We start from the raw sequence: 27,702 nt of genomic DNA on the forward strand, positions 1-27,702 counted from the left end.
CTGTGAGTCTTAAGTACTCTTAAATCCCCCAGCCCCTAGCTAAGGCCTTTTCAGGACTATCTTCACTGAAGAAGTCAGACCTATGTTCTTCCTGAAACCTAAGTCAGGAGCAGCACTTTCCCAAATCATTGGCTATGTTGTATGAGAGGACATAGCCATTAAGTGTGACTTTCCCTAAACACAGGATCACTCACTGAGCAGACATGAGACCAGCAAGGTGAGCACGGGACCTTGCTTATGTAGCAATGGGAGATTGATTGAGTTGGTTGCAGCTGTGGGAATGGGGCAGTGATATTGTCTGCATGGGGGTGAACACAGAGCCTACTGAAACATTGTTGCAAAGCATAATGTCATCGGGGACTATTGGCTTTCAGAGGGGAGTGGACTTCCCCCTGAACAATGAGAAATCTTGAAGACTGCCAGCAGTGTTGGCACAAGCCTTTAATCCCAGCACTTGGGAGGCAGAGGCAGGTGGATTTCTGAGTTTGAGACCAACCTGGAACAGAGTGAATTCCAGGACAGCCAGGGCTACACAGAGAAACCGTGTCTCAGATGAAGAGGAAGACAAGGAGGAGGAGAAAAAAGAGGAACAGGAGTAGGAGGAAGGGGAGAAAGAGGAGAAAAAGAAGAAGAATAAAAAGAAGGAGCAGGTAGAGGCGGAGGAATATATTATTCAAATTATCTGTGCACTAACCACCAAGCCAATCTTAGCCTCACAGTTTGAAGCTGTGGGCAGACCTTCCTCTAAGTCTAAAAGCTCTCCTTTAATAACTGTGTTCAAGACTACACCACTGTCCCATCCCTCCTGCCCTGGTGCCTCCCTGGGTCCTACATGGAGTAGATACTCATAACTCATCCTAAATACTTAACTTCCCTCCCTGGTCTCCACTGCATTCTCCTACCTTCAGTGCTTGGTCAGGTTTCTCTAGGAAAGTCACTCAGGAGCCCAGACTCTTCCCCCATAGGGTTACATCCAGAATAGGACAGCCCCCCTCACCATGCAAAACCCAGTGGAGGAAAAACAAACACACATTGTCAGATGCATACATTTTAATAAGGAGGTGGACAGTAGGGATGGCTTCCCTGGGAGTCTGCATAAGGCTTACTGGCATTGACAGTATTCTTGGCCAGTGTTTCTCATTAGACCAGTTAGTGTTGTCATCTACACTGATAGGTAAGACTGATTCTCATGTAGGACTGGAGGAAGCATGTCTGGTAAGTTCTGCAGTAGAAGTAGGCCTGTTCACCGTTTTTGCAGGAAGACCTACAAAATCCTCTGTTACTCATGCATTGAAGGATAGGATTTCTGCCTGCCTAAAAATAAATAAATAAATAAATAAATAAGAATTATAATAATTAATTTTTTTTTTACTGATGACATACACTGGGGAAGTATGAAAAAACCTAAAGTGTGATAGTAAGAGCCACAGTTGAGAGGGACAAAGTCCTGTCCTCTATTTGTCTTGCTATGTGAAGGTCAAGGCTCTAGATATTAGCATGACAAAGACAGCAGGGTACCAGCAAAAAACTGATAGGAACCCAGATGTAAACCCACAGCTGGGGACACAAAGGGTCACAAATGTTTGTTCACTGTGAGGAAAAGATTTCATTCAGTACCTGCTGCCAGCAGCCATGAGTATGTAGGTGCAGGGACTCAGACTAGGTCTGCATCTCTCACCTGAACAAAGGTTCTTTCCAAACATGTATATACACAAAGGATCATGCAAGGATCATGCAGACTTCCAGGGCCACTAAACCTCACAGTGCCAATGAAGGACAGGCAAGAAAGAGAATGACCTTCCCAACTAGGGTGGTATTAAAGGACACAAAGGAAGTTCCAAGCACATTGTGGCAATGAGAAGCCACTACCCCTCCAGCCTCCATGTCAGAACATAGGCCAGAGGCTTATGATATGCAAAATGTTCAGGTCTCAGTCAAAAATCACTCATTGGAATCAGGACACTCGCATGTCAAATTAAAAGGTGATAACCAACCAAACTTTGGATCCTTCCTTGTTTGGAGCATCAATGGTTCCTCTCTTCTCATTTTGAATTGTACTTATGGATGCACACAGTGGGTTGTTTAACGATTCCTGTATTCAGGAGCATTTTTGGTCCCCAATTGTGTGTGTGTGTGTGTGTGTGTGTGTGTGTGTTTATATATATGTGGGTGCAAATGTTTGTGTGTGTCCATCTGGAGTCCAGAACTTAACCTTGGGTTTTGTTCTCAGACCTTGTTTTTTGGTGACAGGGTCTCTCAGGGGACCCTGCCCTGGGTCATTTGGTCTGGCAATGCTTGGCTGTGCCCTTCTCACAGTCCTGAGCAGGCCTGCAAAGTCATTTACCACAATAGACCAAGCAACAGTAGGATCTAGGAGATACATTGCATTACCAGCCTTGGCACCTTGGAGCCTGCTACCTGAGCTAAGAAGAATGGACTTCCTGCTGAGCTAGCCTTGACACCTTCTGGACTGCTATTTTCTTGCCCAGCCCTTGGGCTGAACCTAGAAGAGACTCTGGGGGGTGCGGCTTCCCCTTTATATGTGAAAGCAAATTATTAAACTTCAGGCCTTGATCAGAATACTTTGTCTTAGCTCCATGTTTTTCTCACCCTCCATTCCTGTTCATTCCTAGGCTTCCTCTCAGGAGAACCCGGTTACTTATGGCTGCAGGCAGCTACAGAATGGCGCCCACCCGTGGAACCTGAGAAGAGAAGACCAGCAGAGGAAAACACTGTCTTGGTGGAGCTCCATGGAACATGGAAGAAAAAGTAGAGTATCCGGAGCACTAGTTAAACAAGGAATGCCATGGATGCTAGCTATATTATGGCTCTGTTTACAGGATGTGCTAGTAAGGTGGATATGGGTCTAGAATTGAGTGAGCATTGACCCAATGCTAAACTCATCTAGGGGGTGACAGTGAGTTTGGTAAAGGAGAGTATTTGGCAGGCCCAAGAGAGGTGGCCTTAGATGAGAGGAACTGGGTTTAAAAGAATTTGAAAAACAAAAAAGGGCAGAGCATTGAGTAGTATCTATAATTCTGCCTTCTTTGTTTGTCCCTTGGTGCACTAGTGTCCAGCAGGGAGGATTTTTGGTAGTGCAGAGGCAGGTGTAGATTATGTGAAACAACTTGCACATGAAAATGCTAATCCTGCCTGCCAAGCAGCCATTAGACCTTATAGGAAAAAGACAGACCTTATGGGGTGTATCAGACTCTGTTCTGACATAGGTCCCTCTTTCCAACAGGGCTTAGCTATGGCAGCTGCCATGCAAGGACACTCAGTAACAGATTTTTTGGCAAGTAAAGACAGAAAGGCATGTTTTAAATGTGGTAAGCCTGGAACGTTTGCAGGAGGTTGCAATGTAGAAAATGACTTAAGCCAGAGACAGCCCGGAAAACAACCTGGGCTCTGCCCACTTTGCAAACGTGGAAGGCATTGGGCTAGTGATTGTAGGTCTAAACAAGACCTAAACAAGACGCACAAGGTAACACCCTTTCCCATAATCAGGGAAACGGGAACAGGGGCCAGCTCCAGGCCCCGAACCGACGATGCAAGCCAAAACAGGCTTATGGATCAGTCAGTGTTCTACCAGCAAACACCAATCCCTTTCTGAACTCAGTTGAGCAACACCAGAAAGTGTAGAACTAGACTACAGTTCTGCCACCCACATAGTATTAACTCCAGAATTGGGATCTGAGCCGTTACCCACCAAAGTGGCTTTATCAGATTTGCAATCTAACTTGGATCAGGCCAAAAAGGCTCATGAGTTACATCACCTTCATTCTAAAACTTTAAAAGTTATGTTTAAAATTACCAGAGAATAAGCTAGACAAATTGTTAAACAATGTCAAGCATGTGTTAAACTTTTACCAGTTCCTCATTTGGGTGTAAATCCAAAGGGACTGATAACAAACAGTATCTAGCAAATGGATGTTACTCATTATAATAAATTTGGCAATCAAAAATATATACATGTATGTGTAGACACATACAGTGGTTTCATTTATGCAACATTACAAACTGGAGAAGCAAGCAAGCATGTGATCGCTCATATGCTTGCTACAATCGCTGTATTGGGTGTGCCTAAACAGATAAAAACTGACAACTGCCTAGGTTATACAAGCTCCAGTTTCCACCAATTTTGTGAAAGATTGGGAATAGTACATAAAACAGGTATTCCATATAATCCACAGGGCCAAGGTATAGTAGAAAGGGCACACCAAACCATTAAATGTCAATTTGAAAAAATTAAAAAGGGGGAATGGTACCCTACCAAGGGATCCTCCAGAAATATCCTTCATAATGCACTTTTTATTTTAAATTTTTTAACTTTTGATTCTGAAGGAAAATCTGCTGCAGATAGATTCTGGCATCCTGATACCAAAAAGAATTTTGCAACAGTCCTCTGGAAAGACCCATTAATTGGAACCTGGAATGAGCCAGATCCAGTGCTTATCTGGGGAAGAGGTTCTGTTTGTATATATTCCCAATCTTCTGATGCTGCACGTTGGCTGCCAGAGAGACTGATTAAACAAATAGACAACAATAAGAAATCCAGGGACGAGAAACCCCCTGAGAAGCGTATTTTTTCTTCACAGGAAACATGAAGATGCTTCACAATTGCCTTCAAACTGGAACAGATCAACGAGTAAACCTGACTTGGGAAGTTATCAGTGCTGAAGGAGACATTACCACCTGAATCTCCAGGGTGGCTATATTGGACTCTTGATTCCCTGACTTATGATTTAGTGGGGAATTAGATTGTTTTAGATTTAGTGGGAATTTGGATTGTTTAGACCCAGGAGAAAACCCACTACCACAGTTACTATAGTTGTTTTTTGGGTTTGAGATTGACTAGAGCAGGAACAGGGATTTCCTTACTTGTTTTCTTTAGATCAAAGCTATGATCAGTTTTGTATTTCTATAGATTTAGATTCTGATATAAGACATTTATGAACAGAATAGAAGAGGCTTACACTTCTTACTCCTCTGATAGAGGGAGTTATATGTTGCACTTAAAAAAGAGTGTTGCTGTCATACTAACTATTCAGGCATTGTTAAGTCTCTTGTCTTTTGGGTCCATGCGGCTCAACAAACTGATGAGATGCTATTCAAATGAAACCCATACAGGTCCACTATTACAGGCTGGAAGTAGGGGATTCTGACACCTCTGTCATCAAGACTGATGAGGATTAACCCCTAAATTACGTGCTAAGCCAGATAGTCACAGATGGGTAATAGAGCATACCGAGACCCTTACCCCTAAAAGAAGGGAGGCCTCACCATCATAAGACAGGAGCTCAACCAATGGCTGTTGAGTGTCCAAGGACAGGAAAGGGAGGCTGGGGTCCTTTGCTCCAACCTAGGACAGGCACGGTTTCCTTAAGTTTTCCCAGCTTTCCCTTTTAAAAAAATTAAAAAGGGGGATCTGTTGGGGGACAACTTTTAGCAGAAAGTGGCTATCAGCTTTGAAGCCATCTTGAGCCATATACCCTGACATGAGACATGTGAGATTAAAGCTGTGGAATTTAAGAGTATGACTTAGAAGTGTAGAGATCAGATTTAGAGACAAGACGTAAGGGCATGATTAAAGGTGTGACCAAAAGTCATGGCTTAGAAGTGAGACATAAAAGGCAGAAGCAGACTGTAGAGAATGAGACACTTAGAAGAAGAGAGACTGAAGAATAAACGGGATTGAAACACACTCTGTCTGGTCTCAATTCTTCCAGTCTGTCCTCACTGTCTCTCTTGCTGAACCCCGACCCAAGGACCAGAGTGGCAGCTTGGACCAGGATACAGTGGCCGCCAAATGCGGGGAAGCCCAGGCCTCAACATTTTGCTTGGGGTGCAACATTTTTACTGCCCAAAGTGTGGCTCCAGCTTAGGTCTCAACAGCCATCAGGAACCATGTCTTCAGTATCTTCTTTTGCTGAGGTCTCTGGCACGGGTTGAAAGTCTGCAGATGATGATGGCTGAAGCAGGCTTGAAGGAAGTGGCAGGTGTGGAAGTCTCTGTCCATGGAGACGGCCTGGCACAATCAGCTGGTCTGGCATCAATAGGGTCCTGCAAATATATAAACAGAGCTTCTCCAGGAAAAACTTTCAATCTTTTTTATTATCCAGTTAGTAGGTCTGTATTTTATTAGAGGCTTAAAATGTACAAAAATGCACATTTTTCTTTTATAAAGTATGTTAAGGAGATGAAAATTATGATTTCATTTTGTATTTTAGATGTCTATATCTTTTAAGGTCTGATGAGCTCATTCAACAATAGCACGTCCCTGTGAACTATAGGGAGTATCAGTGGAATATGAGAAACTAAGAGTCAAACACCAATTTTTAAATGCTTCTTAAGTTTAAGCAATGGCATTGTCTGATTTTAAGCCCTTGGTATTATAAACTAATGAAACAAATACTGTATCATATCTTTGAAAGTTTTCCAAATTAGGAAAATACATAAATTACAATGAGAATTAAGAGTCCATATCTACAGGAATAAAGGCTAACTTTCCAAAGACAGGACATGTGTAACATTTCCCTGTTTTAAATCACAAGGACACAGGGTCATCAGGGGTTAATTCCCAAGCTGACCCAACAGCTCTGCAGGAATGCAGGAGCAGTTTCACTGAGAGCAATGATGATTTTCAGTGGAAGATATTGCTAAGTTACCTCTGTAGAAAAAACAACAGGCTTTTGTGAAGAAATTAGATTAATCCTTACCTCAGATTTAGGTGAGGCATAGAACCAGAAGGCATAGAATGAACTTGAGAATGTCCAAAATTGAAAATGCAATTTCTAAATTGAAGCAAGACTTGTGATTCTGAAGTTTGAGGCTAAGATTATAAAATAGCTGTAAAGCAGTTACAGTTCTTAGAAAGGGGCTTGTCCTTCATATTTAAAAGACAATGGCTATTTTCACTAGCTCTGTTTGGATGTAAAGGTTTCTTATGTGAAGAAAATTTCTTTAAGATCTTAATAATTAAGGTAACCTATTTGAGGAGAAGTCATAAGTAAATATTTTTGTGGAGGCTCAGTCCTATGCTGAGCTACTTTTCTAAGACTCTTCTGTCAAGGAATAAATGCTTTTCATAGATCCTGAGTGAAAGTAGATTCACCTCCCTGTGAGGGGACCCTGAGTATATTAACAGGGTCCCCTCACAAGGAGGTGAATCTACTTTTTCCTGAGTACATATGGGTTTTTTGTCATCCCCCAATTCCTTCCTAAGCATATTCCAAATAGCAAATGCTGTAGGGGGCATACCTAATCCTCCAGTGTCTGTAAACCAGCTTTTATTGTCTAACCCCACCTTCTCCCATGGATCCACATCTAACCTTTACCTCTCAGGGAACCAGGGACTGACTGTTTGTATAAACTGAAGAAAGTCAGTCAGCTGGCTAGTGCTAACCTCAATGCCTTTTTTCTTAAGAGTATATCTGATAACATCTGTAAAGAACTCTGTCTGAGACTCACTTTGTCCCATCCTGAAAGATAACCACAAAACTCATACAGCACAGAATCCATGGATCCTGACCTAAGATCGGTGCTGATAGCTTCTAACAAAACAGCTAGGCATTGATGGCACCTAGTATCTGCCTCTGCTGATGACAGTAGGCAATTTAGAACCCGAGCTGATGGGTCCTGGCCTAATCCAAGTACTGATGGTAACTGACAAGTTACTAATGGCACCTACTATCTGCCTCTGCTGATGCAAAAGGCAATTTAAAGCCATAGCCGATGGCTCCTGGCCAAATCCAGGTACTGATGGTACCTGATCAGGTGCTGATGGCACCTATTATCTGCCTCTTCTGATGACAGTAGGCAATTTACACTATTTTTCCCTTTTCATAACCATGCAATCCTTGGTCAAGGGGTAGGCAAGACACGGTTGTGAGTCCTATCTGTGTCCACTTACCTTCTTAGAAGTCCCTGTTCAGAGGCTCCAGAAATGCCAGGGGCCAGCCCTGGCTTGGGTGTTTGAGGGGGAGGGAGCTACAGCTGCTTCTTCTTTTTTCACCTTTTCCTCCCACTGGTTCTTCTCAAGGCAGCCCCTATGGAAATGTAGCTGACCTGCAGTCAGAGATCCTGTGGCCAGAAACTGGCTCTTGCATCCCAGCCCTAATACCAGCAAGGAGTTAAGTAAATAGCCTTGTGATATCCTAAAAACTTCTTCTGAGTGTAAGAGACTGCAGGCTAGGTTGATTAACACCTATAGCCTAACAGCAGAGGATTAGGCAATGTGGCCTTTGTTCTATCTCAGCAGGAACTGCTGGGCTCTAACATGAGGCTGGGTCCCATGAAGAAAAGACACTTAGAAAAGTTGCTATAGAGTTTATTAAGTGTAAAAAGTATCCTATAAGAGTCTGGAGGCACTCTAGGGAGGGCATGGACAGCCGAGCAGCATGTAGGAGAACCAGCACACCACCCTAGGCCTTAGAAGCACAACTAGCAGTAGGGAGACCCCGGAGTACACCTGGCATCCAGACCCTGCCCCTGCAAACAGCCACTCCCCTTCTGCCCCTGGCCCAGATACTGGTGGCTGGAGCAGTCTCCCAGAGGATCTGCTCCCCTCTGGAAACTGAGTCTTGAGGTACCCTAGGGAGGGCACAGACAGCAGAGTAGCAGAATAAAAGCAGAAGGAACAATACCCAATTCATTCTATGAAGCTACAATTATGCTCATAACTAAGCCTCACAAAGACCTAACAAAGAAAGAGAACTACAGAACAATCACTCTTATGAATATTGATGCATAAATACCCAATAAAATTCTTGCAAACCAAATCCAAGAACACATCAAAGCAATCATCCATCATGATCAAGTAGGCTTTATCCCAAGAATGCAGGGATGGTTAAATATTTGGAAATCCAACAATGTAATCCACTACATAAATAAACTCAAAGAAAAAAACCACATGATCATCTCACTAGATGCTGAGAAAGCATTTGAAAAAATTCAACATCCCTTCATGTTAAAAGTCTTGGAAACATTAGGAATTCAAGGTCTATACCTAAACATAGTCAAAGCAATATACAGCAATCCAGTAAATTATCATCCTGAATGAGTTAACCCAATCACAAAAGAACACACATGGTATTTACTCACTGTTAAGCAAATGTTAGCCCAAAAGCTTGGAATAGTGAAGACTCAACCCACAGGCCAAATGAAGCTCATGAAGAAGGAAGACCAAGAAGGGATGCCTCAGTTCTACTTAGAACGAGTAAAAAAAATAATCAAGGGAGCAAATATAGAAACAAAACATGGGACAGAAACTGAAGGAGGGACCATCAGGAGACCATTCCACATGGGTATTCATTCCATGTACAGTCACCTAAGCTAGACACTGATGTGGATGGCTGGAACTGCATGCTGTCAAGAATATGATATAACTGTCTACTTAGAGGTCTGCCAAAGACTAACACAATCAGAGGATGATGATCACAGCTAACCACTAATATAATCAAGGGTTTCCCAATATAGAACTTAGAGAGAAGACTGAAAGAGCAGAAAAGATTTGTGACCCCAGGAGGAAAGCAACAGTACCAAACAACCAGAGCCCCCCAGGGTCTAAACCACTAGCCTGGGAGCACATAGGGAAGGACCCATGACTCCAGCAGTATATGTAGGGGAGGATGGCCTTGTCAGGCTTAGGTGGGAGAGGAGTTTTTTGGTCCCATAAAAAATGAACACAGAGTAGGGTTGGGAATCTGAGGGTGGGGTGGGGTAGTGGGGGTGTAGGTGCAGGCATTGCCTCATAGAAGCATGAGGAAGGGTGATGGGAAAGGAGGTTTCTGGGTGGTGGCAGGAAGTGGGGTAAGGAGATAAAATCTGAAAAGTAAATATAATACCCAATTTTTTTTTTAAAAAAGAGATGAAAAAAGTGGAAAAAAGAAAGAAAGAAAAATAGGAGATTTAATAACATAAAGGGAAGGATTTAGGAGGCAATTTATGTTAATGGAAACAGCATCATAGAAACTGGAAAATTACAACCTCATAGAAGCACAAGGAGGGGGGATGGGATAAGGAGTTTCTTGGGTCATGGGGGGAATACGATAAGGAGATAAAATTTGAAATGTAAATATTACAAGCAAATTTAAAAAGGGAAAAAAAGAAGAAAAGTTGCTAGACCAACATCTTTAAAAAAATGTCAACCCTCTAGGAAAATAATTTTTTTTCTTGATACTAAAACTTGTTCTGAGAATTGTATATTGCAGAATACACAGCCTTGGTGTATCTACTCATCAACCATACTGTGGAGACCTGCCCAAACCTCTGAAGTCCTGGAATTCCATCTGGATGCAGTGAAGACACAGCATCAGAGGCTTATCAATTTACTCTTCCCTCACCCCTCTTCTAATATCTCAACACCCTTAATCAGCTTGAAGAAGTTAAAGAAGAGTCAGCACCCCTATTACCTGGGCTTGGGGACTAAGGTAATTAATATTGGTCTGTCTTTCTAGGGAAAAGTAGTGGTTTTGTTGAAACAGGGAGGATTAGCTAGGACTTATTGCATAGCTATAACCTATTGGTTAAAATCTGTATAATTAATATCAAGATGAAGTTATAATTTCTTAAATGGTACAAAATTTACTTTGATTTCAAATTTAAGGTTTTCATTGGTATGAGCTTCTTATTGATATAAAAGTGAGAAGAATATTGATACTCTCATGGGCGTTGTGCCTGTATAACACATTTAGGAATACAAGGCTTAGACCTAGTCCTTTAACTTTTTTAACTGATTTGGGATGGATAGCCTATGAGTTAAGGGTCTATAGCAAATTCATGGCTTTGAGTTTATTGTTAGGGTGTTTTCCATATTTTACTTAGAAATAGCTGAGAGGAGTTAACAGACAACAGTCCAGATCACCTTATGGATAGTTGGGTTTCAAAACGTCAGAAGTCCATAGAATTGACGTTACAAGTATTTCTACATTAATGTTCATTTTGATTAGAGACCTGTCTGCTTCTGACAGCTTCCTGTCATGGATTCTAAGAAGAAACTGAGCATCCTTGGAGTAACTTCAGTTGTGCAGTGACAGCAACAAGGCAAGAATTGCCTCTTTCCATCTACAGACAAATTACTGTCCAGAAAAGGACACACTTACAGAATAGTCAACTGATTATATCTGCCTAGACAGAGTAATCAGCCATTAATAATTCTGCATCACAAAGGTCTGTCAGATGATTATGGGCCAGAAGGCTGAAGATTTGATGCTCCAATGTTCGGTTGTATAGGGGCTTTCCAGGTGTTCAGCGGTCTCTATAAATTGGCTAAGTTTTAGAAGCTATGCTTAGTGCTTCTCATAATTTCAGTTAACTCAGTCATTCTGGATTTCTGACGGGGTTGAAGACCTATAGTCTCATACCCAATCCTGGCTATTTACTTTGAGAGAAAAAAGCTGAGTGGATGGTTTTCAGCTGACATTCATTCTAAAGCCAAGAAAAAAAAGCCAGGTTCAAAAGTGCTTTAGTTAGGGCAGATGACAGAGGTTCTGGTTAGTCAACAAAATGATGGACTGGGTATTAGGACTATCTTCAGTATCTTCTTTTGCTGAGGTCTCTAGCATGGGTGGAAAGTCTGCAGATGATGATGGTTGAAGCAGGCTTGAAGGAAGTGGCAGGTGTGGAAGTCTCTGTTCATGGAGAAAGCCTGACACAATTAGCTTGTCTGGCATCTATAGGGTCCTGCAAATATATAAACAGAGCTTCTCCTGGAAAAACATCCAGTCTTTTTTATTATCCAGTTAGTAGGTCTTCATTTTAGTAGAGGCTTAAAATGTACAAAAATGCACATTTTTCTTTTATAAAGTACGTTAAGGAGATGAAAATTATGGTTTCATTTTGTATTTTAGATGTCTATAACTTCTAAGGACTGATGAGCTCATTCCACAATAGCATGTCCCTGTGAACTATAGGGAGTGTCACTGGAATATGAGAAACTAAAAATCAAACACCAATTTTTAAATGCTTCTTAAGTTTAAGCAATGGCATTGTCTGATTTTACGCTCTTGGCATTATAAACTAATGAAACAAATACTGTATCATATCTTTGAAAGTTTTCCAAATTAGGAAAATATATAAATAACAATGAGAATTAAGAGTCCATATGTACAGGAATAAAGGCTAACTTTCCAAAGACAGGACATGTGTAACATTTCCCTGTTTTAAATCACAAGGACACAGGGTCATCAGGGGTTAATTCCCAAGCTGAGCTAACAGCTCTGCAGGAATGCAGGAGCAGTTTCCCTGAGAGCAATAATGATTTACAGTGTAAGATTTTGCTAAGTTACCTCTATAGAAAAAACAACAGGCTTTTGTGAAGAAATTAGATTAATCCTTACCTCAGATTTAGGTAAGGCATAGAACCAGAAGGCATAGAATGAATTTAAGCATGTCCAAAAGAGAAAATGCAATTTCTAAATTGAAGCAGGACTTGTGATTCTGAAAGTTGGGGCTAAGATTGTAAAATAGCTGTAAGGAAGTTACAGTTCTTAGAAAGGGGCTTGTCCTTCCTATTTAAAAGTCAATAGCTATTTTAACTAGCTCGTGTTTTTTTTTTTTTTTTTTTTGGTTTTTCGAGACAGGGTTTCTCTGTATAGTCTTGGCTGTCTTGGAACTCACTCTTTAGACCAGGCTGGCCTCGAACTCAGAAATCTGCCTGCTCTGCCTCCCAAGTGCTGTTACCACCTGGCAACTAGCTCTGTTTGTATGTAAAGGTTTCTTGTGTGAAGAAAATTTCTTTTAAGATCTTATTAATTAAGGTAACCTATTTGAGGAGAAGTCATAAGTAAATATTTTGTACATGCTCAGTCCTATCCTGCCTGCCTGGGGTTGCCTTCTGACAAATGTGTTAGTTGCCTGAGGCTGTTGAATTACCTCTATTATTTGAGGGGCCTGAGATAGGTTCCTCACACAGTTCTCCTGACTTGATAAGACTTTTGTATATTTAGGGATTACAGTAATACCAGATAAGGCAGTACCATTTTTAAGAAAGTTAGTTTGGCACTCTTTATGCCACTGGTACTTTCAGATAAGGATGACACCCTTTTGAATTTCTGCTTTGAGTGAGGCCAGGAGAGTTGAGATTTATGGCATCTCCTGGTTCCTGGGACATTGTTTGCTGATAGGTCTAGGCTTCTTACTTGAATACCTTTTGTGAGCCAAGCCTGATTTATTAATTTTTTTCTGTCCTTGATTAGTAAGATTTTGGATAGTGTTCTAGCCTTGTGAGGTTGTTGTAGTGGGTACACCTTGAAAATATGGAGCAGCAACCTCAACACCTGCTTTACATAAATTTCTAGATTTTTTAATTGTCTTTACAAGAGATTGACATGTAAGTGCAGCATTCTTAAGAACCAGTTGTTTTAAAACAATTTCTTTTGCCTCAAGGCTAAGAGCCATCCTCTCTACTGCCAGGCTATAAATTCCTCAAAAAGTTCCTCTGGGTCCTGGCTTATAGAAACAAAGCCTTTGGTATTTGTATCTCTATTAGGCAAGCACCTCCCTGCTTCTAGGACTACAGCTGATTTACTTACTAGAGCTTCCTTTGTCATTTTTTGTTGACTTGTTACTTCAAACCACTCTTCTGTACCCAAACATTTCATATGTTAACTCTTTTACTCCCCTCTTTTTTCAGACAACTTAGATAACTCTTTTTGAGCCAAGTTCTTAAATATATCCATCCACTGTAAAAATTCATCTTTAATTAGATAGGCTCTGGCAATTTGAAACCAATCCTGAGGAGTTTTAAGCAATTTAAATGCCCAAGGTTCCTAAAAGGGGTCCTTATTCTCTTTGTTATTCTGCATCTTCACTGGGAAGCAGCCTAACAATTTGCCCTGTTGCTGAGCTTGAAATACTCCAGCAGCATATCCAATAGGCCCCTTTGCATTCTTTTTTACCTTTCTCAGGTGGTTTTGTGGAATGACTTATATTGAAATGCTGCATGGTAAGCCACTTATATATTTGGTACATTGTTACTTTTTTTTCAGACTCAGATTCTTCCTCTGAGGTTAATTTTTCCTCTTCTGATTCACCACTACTCCCTCCTGATCTACTTTTCTCAGACTTTTCTGTCAAGGAATAAATGCTTTTCTTAGATCCTGAGTGAGACTGTAGTAACAGGATCCCCTCACAAGGAAGTGAATCTACTGTCTCCTGAGCACATATGGCTTTTTTGTCATCCCCCAATTCCTTCCTAAGCACATTCCAAATAGCAAATGTTGTAGGGGGCATGCCTAATCCTCCAGTCTCTGTAAACCAGCTTTTAATATCTAACCCCACCTTCTCTCATGTATCCACATCTAATCTTCCCCTTTCTGGGAACCAGGGGCTGACTGTTTGTATAAACTGATGAAAGACAGTTAGCTGGCTAGTGCTAACATCAATGCCTTTTTAAAAAGAGTATATTTGATAACATCTGTAAAAAAAACTCTGTGTCTGTAGACTCATTCTATCCCATCGTGAAAGATAACCATAAAACTCATACAACCCAGAACCAATGGCTGCTGACCTAAGATGGTTGCTGATAGTGTAGAGTGTACACAATTGTCACCTGGACTGACTCCACACCGCTGAGATCATCGGTGCAGAGAGCAACCTTGGAACCTGGGGCCGACAAGCAGCTATGCTTTTGCCACAGCCCATGCCCACTGGGCTATATGCCAAGAGACGAAACCCAGATGAAACCAGAAGCTGTAAATATTTGTTGCCAGGACACCAAAAGGGAGGAAACACTGGCCTGAGGCAATAACTGGACAGATCAAGTGGCTTGATACAGGAGCCCTTCCCGGCTTTGGGGCCAAAGAGATGGCCTCATTTAAAGCACAGTAAGAGAAAGAACTCAGATTGCTAGCCATACTGCCAGATACTATCTAGAGGAAAAGAGACAATGGTGCACACCAGAAAGGACAACTGTTCTCCCCAGAAAGCAAAAGACTTACCAAACTAAATGCACAGATGGACTCTTAAGATATGAGTGCAACCAAGCAGCTAAGAGATTTAAAGCATATAAGGGACCTCAGGTTTTGAGCCAGAGAAATAATAAGACTTAGAGTAAGTAAGAAAATACCTAGGAAAAAACAGCCTAGAATACGGACCTTCCCAATGTTTCAAGTGTCCTAGGTAATTAGATCAGATAGCAGTTTTAAGGTAAGTCAGGAATTGTCAGAGATATTAGAAGCTCCACGTTTATACTGTCTCCAAAGCTCAGGACAAGTAGAGAGACTATACAGAACCCTAAAACTAAATTCCCCTGGGAACTGGTGCTGGCTAGAGTGTCACTTGTACTTTTTCACATCTAGAATGTCCCTTTTGTGTGAGAAATTATTTTTCTGGCTACTAAGAGACTGTTCCTGGTGCTGGTGACCATCCGAACTCCTTGAAGTTTACCAACACCACCTGTGCCTGATGCCAACCTGAGAACATCCAGAGGCCTGAACAACCCCCTGCTATTTAGCTCAAGGTCACCTGCTATTCTACAAGGCCAAAGAGCAGACCTTGACTCCTGTGACATCCCTGTCCTAAAGACAGGGGTAATGCTGCCTTAGAGGGTGGGGCTTAGGATGTGTACACCCAAGGTTAAATGACAGCTTGTGATTCCAAGACTGAAATTGAAATGTGAATCTAGAGTTATATAGATTTGTTCCTTTTGCAATTTCTCTTTATTATATATGTGATTTTATGTGTATGTAGACAACTATGTGCCACAAAATATGTAAAAGTCAGAGGACAACTTTGAAATAAAAATTTTTTGAGACCCCTAGCTAATAAAATAGAGCACGAGGACCCCTGCTAACAGATACGTAGTGCCTAAAATTGATAAGTAGTAGACTTGCAGCTCCAGGCTAACACCATGTGGCACCACTGCTATCTTTGATGAGAGCAAAGATTATTGTGTACTTGTCCAGCTAGTTCTCCAGGTTTACTAACACCCTGCAGGTACTCTTGAACTGAGTTTGAGATACACCCTAGATGCTTCTGCAGAGAGCCTATTTTCCTTGACTCTAGTTGTTAAATTGAGACTAGAAGTGGCCGCAGGTGTGGAGACAGGTGCTGCTAAGAGGACTAGACTTGCTGTTTCTTAAAGAAGAAAGTCTGTGTGCTTCTAAGGTTAGACCAGAGACAGAAAGATAGAGAGGAGCAACAAAGTTGATTCGAGAATTGGTTCAATAAGTACCCTTGGTTGAGAACCCTATTATCCGACCTTTCTGGACCTCTTGTGATTTTACTCTTGCTTTTCCATAGGCCCTTGCATTTAAATAGATTAGTAACTATTGTTAGAGAAAGGATGAGTGCTGTTCAGTTTTTTTGTGTTGCGTGATCAATATAGAGCTTTAGGTCAAGAAAATGATAATTATGATGACACTGGAGTTTAAACTTTTCTAAAGATCCAAATTGGAAAAAGTGGTGTGGGAATGGACTTACTAATAATTGAGTTTTTATGATTAAAAACTCTCAGAGAAAGTTTCCCATTAGAGAAAATGGGAGAATGTAGAGTGAAAAATTATAAAGACCATTTTACAAAATATATGTAGACTTTTTCCTTACACCTGGGCAGAAAAATGCAGGTCCCAGAACACGGAACTGAAAATAAGATTTCAGGCCTTCACTACTCCAGGACACATTCTGGATGGATTACATCCCCCAAGCCTCAGGCAGTAGGCCCACCTTTGGGTGGGAGAGGCACAAGGCAGGAAGACACATTCCTGACCACAGACAAAGATGCAAGCCATCTAGGTGGGGCTATAGCCAGATCATTTAGGGTAGGTTCCTCTGAAATGTTTCACTGTTCTGGGTTATCCCCCCACCCCTTGGTCTTTCCAGTGTTACAATCTGTTGGTGTTCAAATTTTGTAAAGCAACCAGTCATGTGTAACCACGTGAAAATTCCTCCCTTTCCCTATAAAAGAAACCACTTGCTGGCCTTTTGTCAAAATTCTGTTCCTCCATGGACAAGCAGTTTTGACCTTGGTTAGAGAATTCCCCAATAAACCTCTGCTGATTGCATCCAGATATGGTTTCTTGTGATTCTTGGGTGGTTGTGATTTCTTGAGACATGAGGAAGCGTCTCCCGAGTATGGAAGTCTTCATTAGCTTCTAACAAAACAGCTAGGCACTGATGACACCTAGTATCTGCCTCTGCTGATGACAATAGGCAATTTAGATCCAGAGCTGATGGCCCCTGGCCTAATCCAAGTACTGATGGTACCTGACCAGGTGCTGATGGCACCTACTATCTGCCTCTGCTGATGTCAGTCAGAAATTTAAACTATTTCTCCCCCTTCATAACTGTGCACTCTTTGTCCAAGGGGTATGGAAGACCCAGTTGTGAGTCCTATCTGTGTCCACTTACCTTATTCGAAGTCCCTGTTCAGAGGCACCAGAAATGCCAGGGGGCCAGACCCGGCTTGGGTGTGAGAGGGGGAGAGAGCTGCAGCTGCTTCTTTTTTTCTTTTTCTCCTCTCACTAGTTCCTCTCTAGGAAGACCCTATGCTAATATAGCTGACCTGCAGTCAGGGATCATGTGGCCAGAAATTGGCAATCCCATCCCAGTCCTAAGACCAACAAGGAGTTAAGTAAATAGGCTTGTGCTATACTAAAAACTTCTGAGGGTAAGAGACTGCAGGCTAGGCTGATTAACACCTGTAGCCTAACAGCAGAGGATTAGGCAATGTGGCCTTTGTTCTATCTCAGCAGGAACTGCTGGGCTGTAACTTGCAGCTGGGTCACAGGAAGAAAAGACACTTAGAAACTTTCCTATAGAGTTTATTAAGTGTAAAAAGTATCCTATGAAAGCTATCTGAGGGGAAAAGCAGAAAGATTCTAAGTGGGAAAAAGGAAAACTTCTTTTCTATTTGGGAAAAGGAAAATTCCTTATTCTATCTCTGTTTCTATCTTCTATTCTAACTCTAACTAACCTAACTCGCTACTCTAAGTAACTGACTATTCTAACTCACCATTCTAACTGACTCTCATCTCTTTGTCCTCAGAACTTATACATCTTTCAGAGTACATGGTCACATGGTACATTTTGGAATGTGTTCTAAGCAGGAAAAGGTCTTGTTACTATCTCTCTATGGGCAATTAACTGATAACACTCAGGAGACTGGCAGAGTTCTCTTTGCAGTTTGGACCATGCCTGAGGGACTTAATAGCAGTCCTAATATAAAACAGCTTGGTAATCATTGATATAATTTTAGGAATTCTTATAGGGTCATCATTAAGACTTAAGAAGTCATCTATTTGCCTATATAGTGTCACTACAAGACAGTACATCTTTGTGGATCTTCAGGGATCTGCTACAAAAGGGTTGCTACAGCTCAATGATAGTTGCATGTGAGTAATAATAATAATAATGATAATGATAATGATAATGATAATAATAATCATAGGAAAAACATATTAATAGCAGGAATCTTTCCTAAAATCACGTCCACCCAGTCTTGCCAATGGAGCACACTCGTCGCAGATCATATAATAATCTGAGGAAAGCATTTCAGGATGATCATCTGCTTATAATTAGCTTATCCCATTATGGCTCCTGACACCTATGGTGAATTTTCTCTCTCTGAACTCCCAAACATGTCCTCCAGATCTGTGGTTTACAAGCTTTGCTTGTGCTCTCAGGGACTGTTTCAAATGCTCTGGCCACACAGCCGCCAAAGGTCTGGTGTCTTGCTTGTGTGTGTGTTTATGTCTGTCTCTGGCTCAATGCCCATCCCTCTGCCAACACAACAGAAAGGCCTATAAAAGTATTGGCCACATTCACACTGTACCTGTGTTCTAGATGCCTGGATCTGCATCCTACCTGCCAAGAATCTTGAGGCTTCTGCTGCTGGCTCTTCTTCTTTTTGCTCTTCTACTCCAAGTGATACCAGGTAACAGAACCATGGGAAATGACCAAAATGGCATCTTGGCGGTTTAACAGTCTTGCTACAGCTCTCAAGGAAGTTCTTCATTTCCTCAAGTTCTGGAATTTGGCAAGCAAAATGTCTATAGGGTGGCTACTCAGATGACAGAGCTGGCTTTTATCTCCCTTGGACTCTGAAAGTCTAGGGCTTGAAAAACATTGCTATTTAAAGGTTACACAAAGGCCTGGCTACAACCTTGACACTCTTGTTCCAGAAACCCTGCCTCCTCAAATAACTCAATCATAGTCAAGGGTAGATTTCTTTTTTATATAGCTGTTTACTGTTTGTTTATTTATTTATTTTTACCTGGGGGGGGGGGGGAAGGAGAGTGTAAGGCCTGACAGGAAGAGAGGAACTCCCTCCCTACTCTCAGGGATTCACGGCCACCCCCAAAAATACAAAGACACTGAACTTGATTTAAAAGCAAAAGGTATATTTCAATCATAGCTTTGAGGTTGCACTTCTAGCCTGTCATACACAGAGGAAAAAGATAGAGCTTTTATAGTAAGAACTGCAACCCAGTGAGACAAGGGGGAAATATCAAACACTATTCAATTTGTCTTGTGGTTAGTTTTGTTCCTGGTATCCAGGATGCAAGAGCACGCTGAGAACTCCCAACTCAAACTCTCCTGGTATCCAGGGTGCTCGAGCATGCTAACTTGAACTGTCAGCTCAAACACTTTTCAATCTATCTTATGGTTAGTTTTTATTTCCTGGTATCTATAGTGCTTGGTCATGTTGTCCTGAACTCCCAGTTCTGAACTCCTATCTAATTTGTCTTGTGGATAGCTAATTTCCTGGAACCCAGAGCACAGAACAAGCTGATCTGCACTTTTGACTCCATCTATGAAAAGTTTAAAGGATTTTTAACTCTTTCATTTCCCCATTTCTGCTGATGCAGATATCCTAATCATAGAATTAGATTTCAGTATCTTCATATTCCTGATTTCTTGTCCCTGTAAAGTATGATATTGCTTACCTAGCACTAAAATTTGAACAGCACTTATTCTTTCTTTAACAAAAGTGACTAGTCTATTTAATATGCATGGGCCTATAATCAAAAGCAAAAGTAATATTAAGATTGGTCCCATGATGGAGGATATCAATGTAGTCATTCAAGGGGACTTATTAAACTAACTTTCAAACCATCTTTGTTGTTTTTCTCTATCTTTCTGTCTTTTATCTAGTCTTTCTCTTAGTTTGTTCATGGAATCTTTAATTACCCTTGAATGGTCTACATAGAAACAACACTCTTCTGTTAGAGCAGTGCATAGCCCTCCGTCCTATAAAAACAATAAGTCTAATCTCCTTCTGTTCTATAAGATCACTTCTGACAGAGAAGTCAAAGATTCTTCTAATTTGGTTATAGACTGCTCTAAAGCCCTTAAATCATCATCTATGGCTGATCTTAATTCATGGAAATATTGAGGGGTTTGCACTAGTGCTGCTGTCCCTGTTCCCACACCTGCTGCTTCTCCTAGTCCCAGGATCACAGCTAGGGTTAAAGAGACAGGTTCTCTCCGAAAACATGTTAGACGTGTGTCAAACTCATCTTCAAGGGTATTGGCTGGGTGATAGTAGACTCGGGGAAATAGTTGTATAAGTACAGAGTAGTCTTTGGTATCATCAAAGATATAAGTTGACACACAAGGTGTCAGTCCTGAACTACAGGCCCACCACTTATCTATGTCAGGGAACAGGTACCTCACAGTGGTGGTCTTAGGGCTTTTGTGTGTCTCATTACACAAGTGTTTGTAAGCAGTTGGTGGTTTACCAAGGCAGGTCCCCTTGCCAGAGACCTCAGGTAGTGTCAGCTTGTGTCTATTATCCCAGGCATAAGCCTCATGACTAGTGGCGTTTTTAAAATTTCAATTACTGCAACATCTTCCTAATAAGGAGGCCCTGAGACAAGACAAAGCCAACAGGACTTAGTCATATTAGGATTAGACCCATTTAACACAGTGAATGTTCCTTGAACTAAGTTTAGCAGTCTCTTCCCAGTATTTGGGGAGAGTATCAGTGTCAGAGGTAACTTTAAGGAAGTGGGAGGAAGTCTCTCATCTTGTGGTTTTTTTCAAGACCACTGAGGTAGGGGGTCCCTGTTCAGAGAGTATCTTATTAGGGCCCACTGATTGACCAGGGGGGCACTCTATTTTGAGCCTGATGGTAAATATCACTTCAGGATCTGGTCCAGTTACATATAGTCTCAGGCCCCACTGTCTGCCTTTCACCCAACTTCTGTATTCCTTCCCTTTTTCTGTAAAAGTAATGTTAAGTTGGTTACACCATCCTGAATTTTTATACCATTGTAGGTTAGTCATGTCATCTGAATAACTCTTTTTCCCTATAAGGATACAGTCTCTTTTAGGGTCAGGGTGTATCCAGTGTCCGGTGTCTCCCATTTAATATCTCCATTCTTTACAATAGAATGACTCTAGTTCCCCACATGTTCTTGGCTTGCTTAAGTCCCTCCCATCTCGGGGGCACATATAGAAAGGGGTACTAGCAATGATAGTATGCACTCCAGAGTATGCACATCCCAGTCCCTCAAACCGGGGAATTGTAGGGTCATCATAAATATAGCAACCCATATGTCCAGACTGAGTATGGGTCAGCTGGGGGATATCTCAATGTTTAAGTCCAGCTGCCAATTGACAACATTCCGGTTCTAGGGTAGGCCACAAAGTATATGGGGGTGCACCTCTTGGATGCTCTAAACAACATTCTCAGTTTGTGACAGGACTTGCCAGGTCAGTTTTTGGGAGGCATGGGGATTGTCACCCATATCTTGAAGAGCACCTGTGATGCAGGCACAACTTAAGAGGATTATCAGTCTTTTCCAGTTTCCACTCATCCTTGGAGGACTCAGGAGTTCTCTTTATGTGGGATGTGTGGATCCAAGCCGAGATGCCTTCTACTTTACTGCTGTAGGAGTGGTCAGGAGCACTAGGTATGGCCCTTTCCAACATGGCTCGAGGCTACCAGCTCAAAGACGCTGAACCAAACTGTGTCTCCTACTTGAAACTGGTGTGGCACACTCGGGTTTCCACTCTCATAGGCCCCCTTCAGCTACTCGCAGAACTCACGCCGAACTGCCTCCAGTGCTTTCATATGGGTGAACAAGGATTTAGAAAGAATAGCATCACGATTATGTAACCCTCCTGCCTCAGTAATAGAGGGTGGTCCTCCACATAAGATTTCATAAGGTGTAAGTTTAAACTGTCCCAGGGTGTTCTGTACATGGAAGAAAAGGAAGGGATGGAGGGCTGTCCAGTCATTCCTGCCAGTATCTAATGTCAATTTAATTAAAGTCTCTTTAATAGTTCTGTTCATCCTCTCTACCTGTCCTGAACTCTGGGGTCTATAGGCACAATGTAATTTCCAGTCTATCTCTAATTGAGTGGCTAGTCCCTGACTTACCTGGGCAACAAAGGCAGGTCCATTGTCAGACCTAATTACCTTGGATATCCTGAACCTTGGGAAGATTTCTTGTATTATCTTCTTAGCCACCACTTTGTCTGTTTCATTTCTTGTAGAAAAGGCTTCTATCCATTCTGAAAAGGTATCTATAAAAACTAGAAGGTATTTGTTTTTATACTTAGCCAGTTTTACTTCTGTGAAGTCCACTTCCCAATAGGCTCCTGGTCTGTTGCCTCTAAGTCTTGTTCCTGGTGGACATCTCGAATATCCAGCATTAGTCATGGCACAGGCTTGACAATTTTTTACTACTGTTTCAGCTATATCAGACAAATCCAATATATAAAATTCTGAAGCCTTAGTTAGAGTCTTTAAATGTTTGGATCCTAAATGGGTCAGGCGATGTAGGATTGTCACGTATTTTCATCCTTCCTTCTGTGGAAGAATTATTTTACCGTCTGTGGTCTCTATTTTCCCTTGAGAGGCCTCAGGTTGAAGTCCTAGTTTTCTTATCTTTATGTAGTCATCAGGAGAGTGCTCAAATTTAGTGAAGTGGGTACCAAGGGGGTCTCCAGGGGCCTCAACTGTCATAACCATTTTCCCTTGGGCAGTCCACTTGGCTTCTAGATCTGCCATCTGGTTCCCTTTGGCCACTGCATCCTGTGACCTTTGATGTCCAGGGCAGTGAATAATAGCTACCACTCATGGGCAGGTGTATAGCCTCCAGGAGGCTTAAAATCTCTTTTTTATTTTTAATGTCTTTCCCAGCAGAAGTTTATAGTCCCCTTTGTCTGTAAATTGCCCCATGGATGTGGGCAGTGGCAAAGGCATATCTACTGTCAGTATAGATATTGACACACTTTCCTTCTGCAAACTGTAGTGCCTTTATCAGGACAATGAGCTCAGCTTTCTGGGCAGAAGTTCCTTCTGGCAAGCTGCTAGCCCAAATCACCTGCTTCCCATCTACTATTGTCGCTCCCGCCATTCACTTACCTTCAACCACGAAGCTGTTACCATCAGTATACCAGTTTGGACTTCCTGGCCAGAGCTGGTCTCTTAGGTCACTTCTAGGACCTGTCTCTTCCACCAGGATGTCAAGGCAGCGGTGAACAGAAGCAGAGTCATTAGCTTCAGGCAGTAAGGTGGCAGGATTCAGGATAGCTGGGGATGCAAAGCCCACCCTCTCAGTCAACAACAGGCTTTGATAATGTTTCATGCGGGCGCTGGACATCCATCTGTCAGGTGGCTGTCGAATAATGTTCTCAAGAGAGTGGGGTGCTACCACAGTTATTTGTTGTCACAGAGTCAGTTTGTCAGCATCCTTGACCAGCAAAGCTACCGCAGCAATAGCCCTTAGACAAATAGGTCATCCACTGGCGACAGGGTCCAGTTTCTTTGATAAATAGGCCACAAGTCTTTTCCATGGTCTTAGGGTCTGAGTAAGGACCTCTCTGGCGACCCCTGCCCTTTCATCCACATACAGAGTAAAAGGCTTAGTCAAATCAGGCAAAGCCAAAGCTGGTGCCATTAACAGGGCCTTTTTGATATCTTCAAAGGCCTTCTGATGATCTGGGGTCCATGTGAACTCCCCTTTTTCTCTTGTGAGGGGATATAGAGGGTCTGCTAATGTAGCGAACCCAGGAATCCACAGTCTACAGAAGCCAGCGGTGCCCAAAAACTCTCTTACCTGGTGTGGGGTTGTTGGGACTGGGATCTGAATAACAGTCTTCTTCCTGGCTTCTGTTAGCCACCAATTCTGATCTCACAGGATATATCCTAGATAGGTAACCTCAGTTTGGCATAATTGAGCCTTCTTAGCTGAAGCTTGGTATCCCAACTCACCCATTGCTGCCAGCAGTCTCTTAGTTCCTTGGAGACACTCGAGTTCAGTTGATGTAGCTAGAAGCAAATCATCAACATATTGGAGTAAGGTTATCTGAGGATTTTCAACCCTGAAAGAGGCCAAGTCTTGGTGGAGAGCCTCATCAAAGAGAGTGGGGGAGTTTTTAAACCCCTGTGGTAGCCTATTCCACATCAGCTGCCCCACTAGTCCAGTATCAGGATCTCTCCACTTGAAAGCAAAAATGGGCTGGCTGGAGGCATGTAATCTCAAACAGAAGAAAGCATCTTTAAAATCTAAAACAGTGTACCATTTCCTTTCTGGAGGGAGCAGACTAAGTAGGTTGTATGGGTTAGGCATAGTTGGATGAATATCCTGAACTCTCATGTTGACCTCTCTTAAGTCCTGCACTGGCCTGTAATCATTAGTGCCAGGCTTCTTTACTGGCAGCAGGGGAGTGTTCCATGGTAACTGACAGGAGACAAGGTTACCTTGTTGTAATAGCCTCTTAATGTGAGGCCTAATTCCTTCTCTGGCTTCACAACTCATTGGGTACTGTCACACCCCAATTGGGGAAGCATTGGTTTTTAGCCCTACCACAATAGGGGGAAACTCTTTCTGCCATCCCCATACCTCCAGTTTTAGCCCAAGCTTTTGGGAATTCTGCCAGCCATTTATCAATTTTGGGGGCCTCTCACAGCGTTTCAGTCTCATGGAGCCTATATTCATCTTCCAGTTTTAAAGCCAATATCATAGAGGTGGGGGTTCCCCAGGTCTCCTCTGGTCTTGTTTGAGTGAACTTTATTTATGCCTTTAACTTTGTCAACAAATCGCTTCCTAGCAGAGGCATTGGGCATTCAGGAATAACCAGAAAAGAATGAGACACTTGTCCTTTTCCTAAATCAACAACTCGTGAAATAGTCCAAGAATATTGTTTCTGCCTAGTTGCCCCCATAACCATTGTCCTTTTATTTTTTAATTTTCCCAATGATTGTTTCAGAACTGAGTATTCTGCTCCAGTATCAACCAGAAAATTCATGGGGGTCCCCTCCACATTTAGGGTTACCCTGGGCTCGGGGAGTGGAGCCGAACCCCCTCCCCCCTAATCATCATCCTCAAAATTCATGACCTGTTCTTCTTTGGGCAATCCAGAGCCCAATGTCCTCTCTCTTTGTATTAGGCACACTGGTCTTTCTCCAGCAGGTGTCTCTGTCCTTCTCTGCTTCCACTCAGCCTTGACCCTTTATTGCCCAGATTCCCTGTCTGCCTAAATCTTGTCTTATCCCTGTTCTTCTCTCCTACTACTAGGGCCAGAATCATAGTCAAATTCTTCTCCTGTCTGTGATCCCGCCTATCCTCTCTCTCCTCCCTCTCTTTTCTTTCTCTTTCCTGCTTCTCTTCCTCAGTTTCCCTCTTATGATATACTTTCTCTGCCTCCTTAACAAGATCCTGCAAAATATAATCCTGCAATCCCTCTAAACGTTCTAACTTCTTCCTAATATCAGGAGCTGCCTGCCCTATAAAAGCCATATCCATGGTGGCTCATTGCCTTTCAGAGGTTGGATCAAAGGGCATGTATCTCCTATAGGCTTCTATCAACTGTTCAAGGAACACAGATTGTGGCTCAAGGGGCCCCTGCAGCAGTTCCCTTACCTAAGCCAAATTGGTGGGGCATCGGGCACTCCCCTCAGCCCAGCCACCAGGACCTGGCGGAATACTGACAGCCGCTCCCTTTCAGTAGCTGTATTGCAATCCCAATTTGGTCTGTTAAGGGGGAACGCAGCATCAGTTTCATTTGGAAGGTTAGTAGGAGTCCCGTTCTGGCCAGGGATGTTTTTGCGAGCCTCCAGCAGAATCCGTTCCCGTTCCTCAGTTGTAAATAGGACCTGCAAAAGCTGCTGACAGTCTTCCCAAGTGGGCTGGTGAGAAAACATTAAGGATTTTATCAGCCCCATCAGACTGGCGGGGTTATCAGAAAAGGAAGGGTGATTAGTTTTCCAGTTATACAAATCAGCAGAGGAAAAGGGCCAATATTGTAATGGCTGCAAAACACTCAAATCTGCAGGAGGGGGCCATCGGCAAAGCTACAGTTGAATCCGGTCTTTTTGGACTCCTCCCCCTCCAACTCCTCATTCTTTCCCAGCCCCTTTCTTCCCTGCTGGTAGAATGGGGTTGGGAGGTGGTGCTTTCCTTCCTGGTCAGGGAAGCTGGGACTGGGAATAAGGGGGTGGTAAACCCTGATTTGGCCATTGTGGGGGCCCCTCAATTTCAGGATAAATCTTAGGTGAGGCCAATGGCTCTGTTTCCGGGCAGGAAGAGGACTCAGTCCCGCACAGAGCTTTCGGAGCTTTTGGCTTTAGTTTTGTCTCTGAACTCCGAAGTGCCATGGCTTGGGCACCTGGCTTTCGTCTCCCGATCCATGGTTTCACCCATAAAGGTGGATCTTGAACTAACCTTAGCCATATGGTAATGTAGGTAATGTACAGCTGTTGGTCTAAATGAGATCCTGGTCCCTCCTGGAAAAGGATAGCATTCACATCAAAAATACTAGCCAAGTCAAAAGTGCCCTCTGGTGGCCAGCCAACATCAAAAGTCGGCCACTCAGAAGTGGAAAAGGTTTGCCAAGGTCTTCTCTTTACTTCAATAGATAAGTTATGTGCTCTGGTCTGGACTTCCATCCAGTGGTCTAAAGTCAAACTTAGAGGTGTGGTTATAGACTATCCCATAGTCACAAGTAACACAAAACAGACACAGAAAAACTAACACAGAGAAAGTAACAAAAACCTGTCTCAATCGAACACCGGCCGGGAAGGATTCCACGTCTTAGCAAGTGCCAGCCAGGAGGAATTCCACGTCTCCCATGCACTGAAAGATTCTCAAACGTCTTTGAGAATCTCCTTGCTCACCCAGGGATGTCTCCCCAGGGCTGCAGCTGGTGATTTTTCCAGCACATCTGCAAATCACTCCATTTGTCTCCTCTCAAGACAGAACCAGCTGCAAACAGATGCAAAAACCAAAAGTACTTTCACAGAACCAGCTCACTGAGACAGTACAGAACAGAGAATGGGCGCAGAACACAGCAAAACACAGAAACAAAGACAACACTTTGGCCAAAGCTTAGAAACATACCTCCAAGTAGGTTCTAGAGCTTAGGGTGACCACGGCTTCCCGGTCAGGGAACCAAAAATGTAAGGCCCAACAGGAAGGGAGGAACTCGCTCCCTGCTCTCGGGAATTCACGGCCACCCCAATAACTTCAAAGACACCAAACTTGATGTAACAGCAAAATGTATATTTCAATCAAAGCGTTGAGCTCACACTTCTAGTCCATGCTACACAGAGGCAAACAAAGAAGTACGACCCCCACTTAGAAAAAAAAAAATAAAGCTTTTATAGTAAGAACTGCAACCCAGGGAGATGAGGGGGGAAATATCAAACACTATTCACTTTGTCTTGTGGTTAATTTTGTTTCTGGTATCCAGGATGCACATGCACACTGAAAACTCCCAACTCAAACTCTCTTGGTATCCAGAGTGCAC

General features: G+C 42.5%; 1 protein-coding gene across 4 annotated transcripts; it reads right to left on the reverse strand.

The window, feature by feature from the left end:
- Positions 1–1,032: 1,032 nt before the first annotated feature.
- LOC143441470 (uncharacterized) lies at positions 1,033–27,702 on the reverse strand. Of its 4 annotated transcripts, XR_013108909.1 has the most exons (7): positions 27,294–27,692; positions 26,949–27,158; positions 25,818–26,083; positions 23,318–24,223; positions 18,805–18,966; positions 5,261–6,063; positions 1,033–1,314 (listed from the first exon to the last, which is right to left on the reverse strand). XR_013108909.1 is itself a non-coding variant. In XM_076929985.1 (6 exons), the coding sequence occupies exons 4-6, from the start codon at positions 23,553–23,555 to the stop codon at positions 6,053–6,055; spliced, it is 411 nt and encodes a 136-aa protein (XP_076786100.1). In that variant the 5' UTR covers positions 23,556–24,223; positions 25,818–26,083; positions 26,949–27,158; positions 27,294–27,692; the 3' UTR covers positions 1,033–6,052. The 4 variants fall into 4 exon arrangements, 1 of the variants encoding a protein (XP_076786100.1); XR_013108910.1 differs by having other exon boundaries at positions 1,033–6,063; positions 17,350–18,966; positions 27,294–27,702; XR_013108911.1 differs by having other exon boundaries at positions 1,033–6,063; positions 24,167–24,223; positions 27,294–27,694.

This window comes from Arvicanthis niloticus, chromosome 2 (assembly GCF_011762505.2).
Source record: "Arvicanthis niloticus isolate mArvNil1 chromosome 2, mArvNil1.pat.X, whole genome shotgun sequence".
Classification (NCBI taxonomy): domain Eukaryota; kingdom Metazoa; phylum Chordata; class Mammalia; order Rodentia; family Muridae; genus Arvicanthis; species Arvicanthis niloticus.

Coding starts and splice junctions, on each gene's coding strand:
- LOC143441470 (XM_076929985.1), bottom strand. CDS start 23,555: ATGTCCAGCGCCCGCATGAAACATTATCAAAGCCTGTTGTTGACTGAG. Junction 18,967..23,317: donor TAACAGCTTCGTGGTTGAAG/GTAAGTGAATGG, acceptor GCCAAATTCCAG/AACTTGAGGAAATGAAGAAC.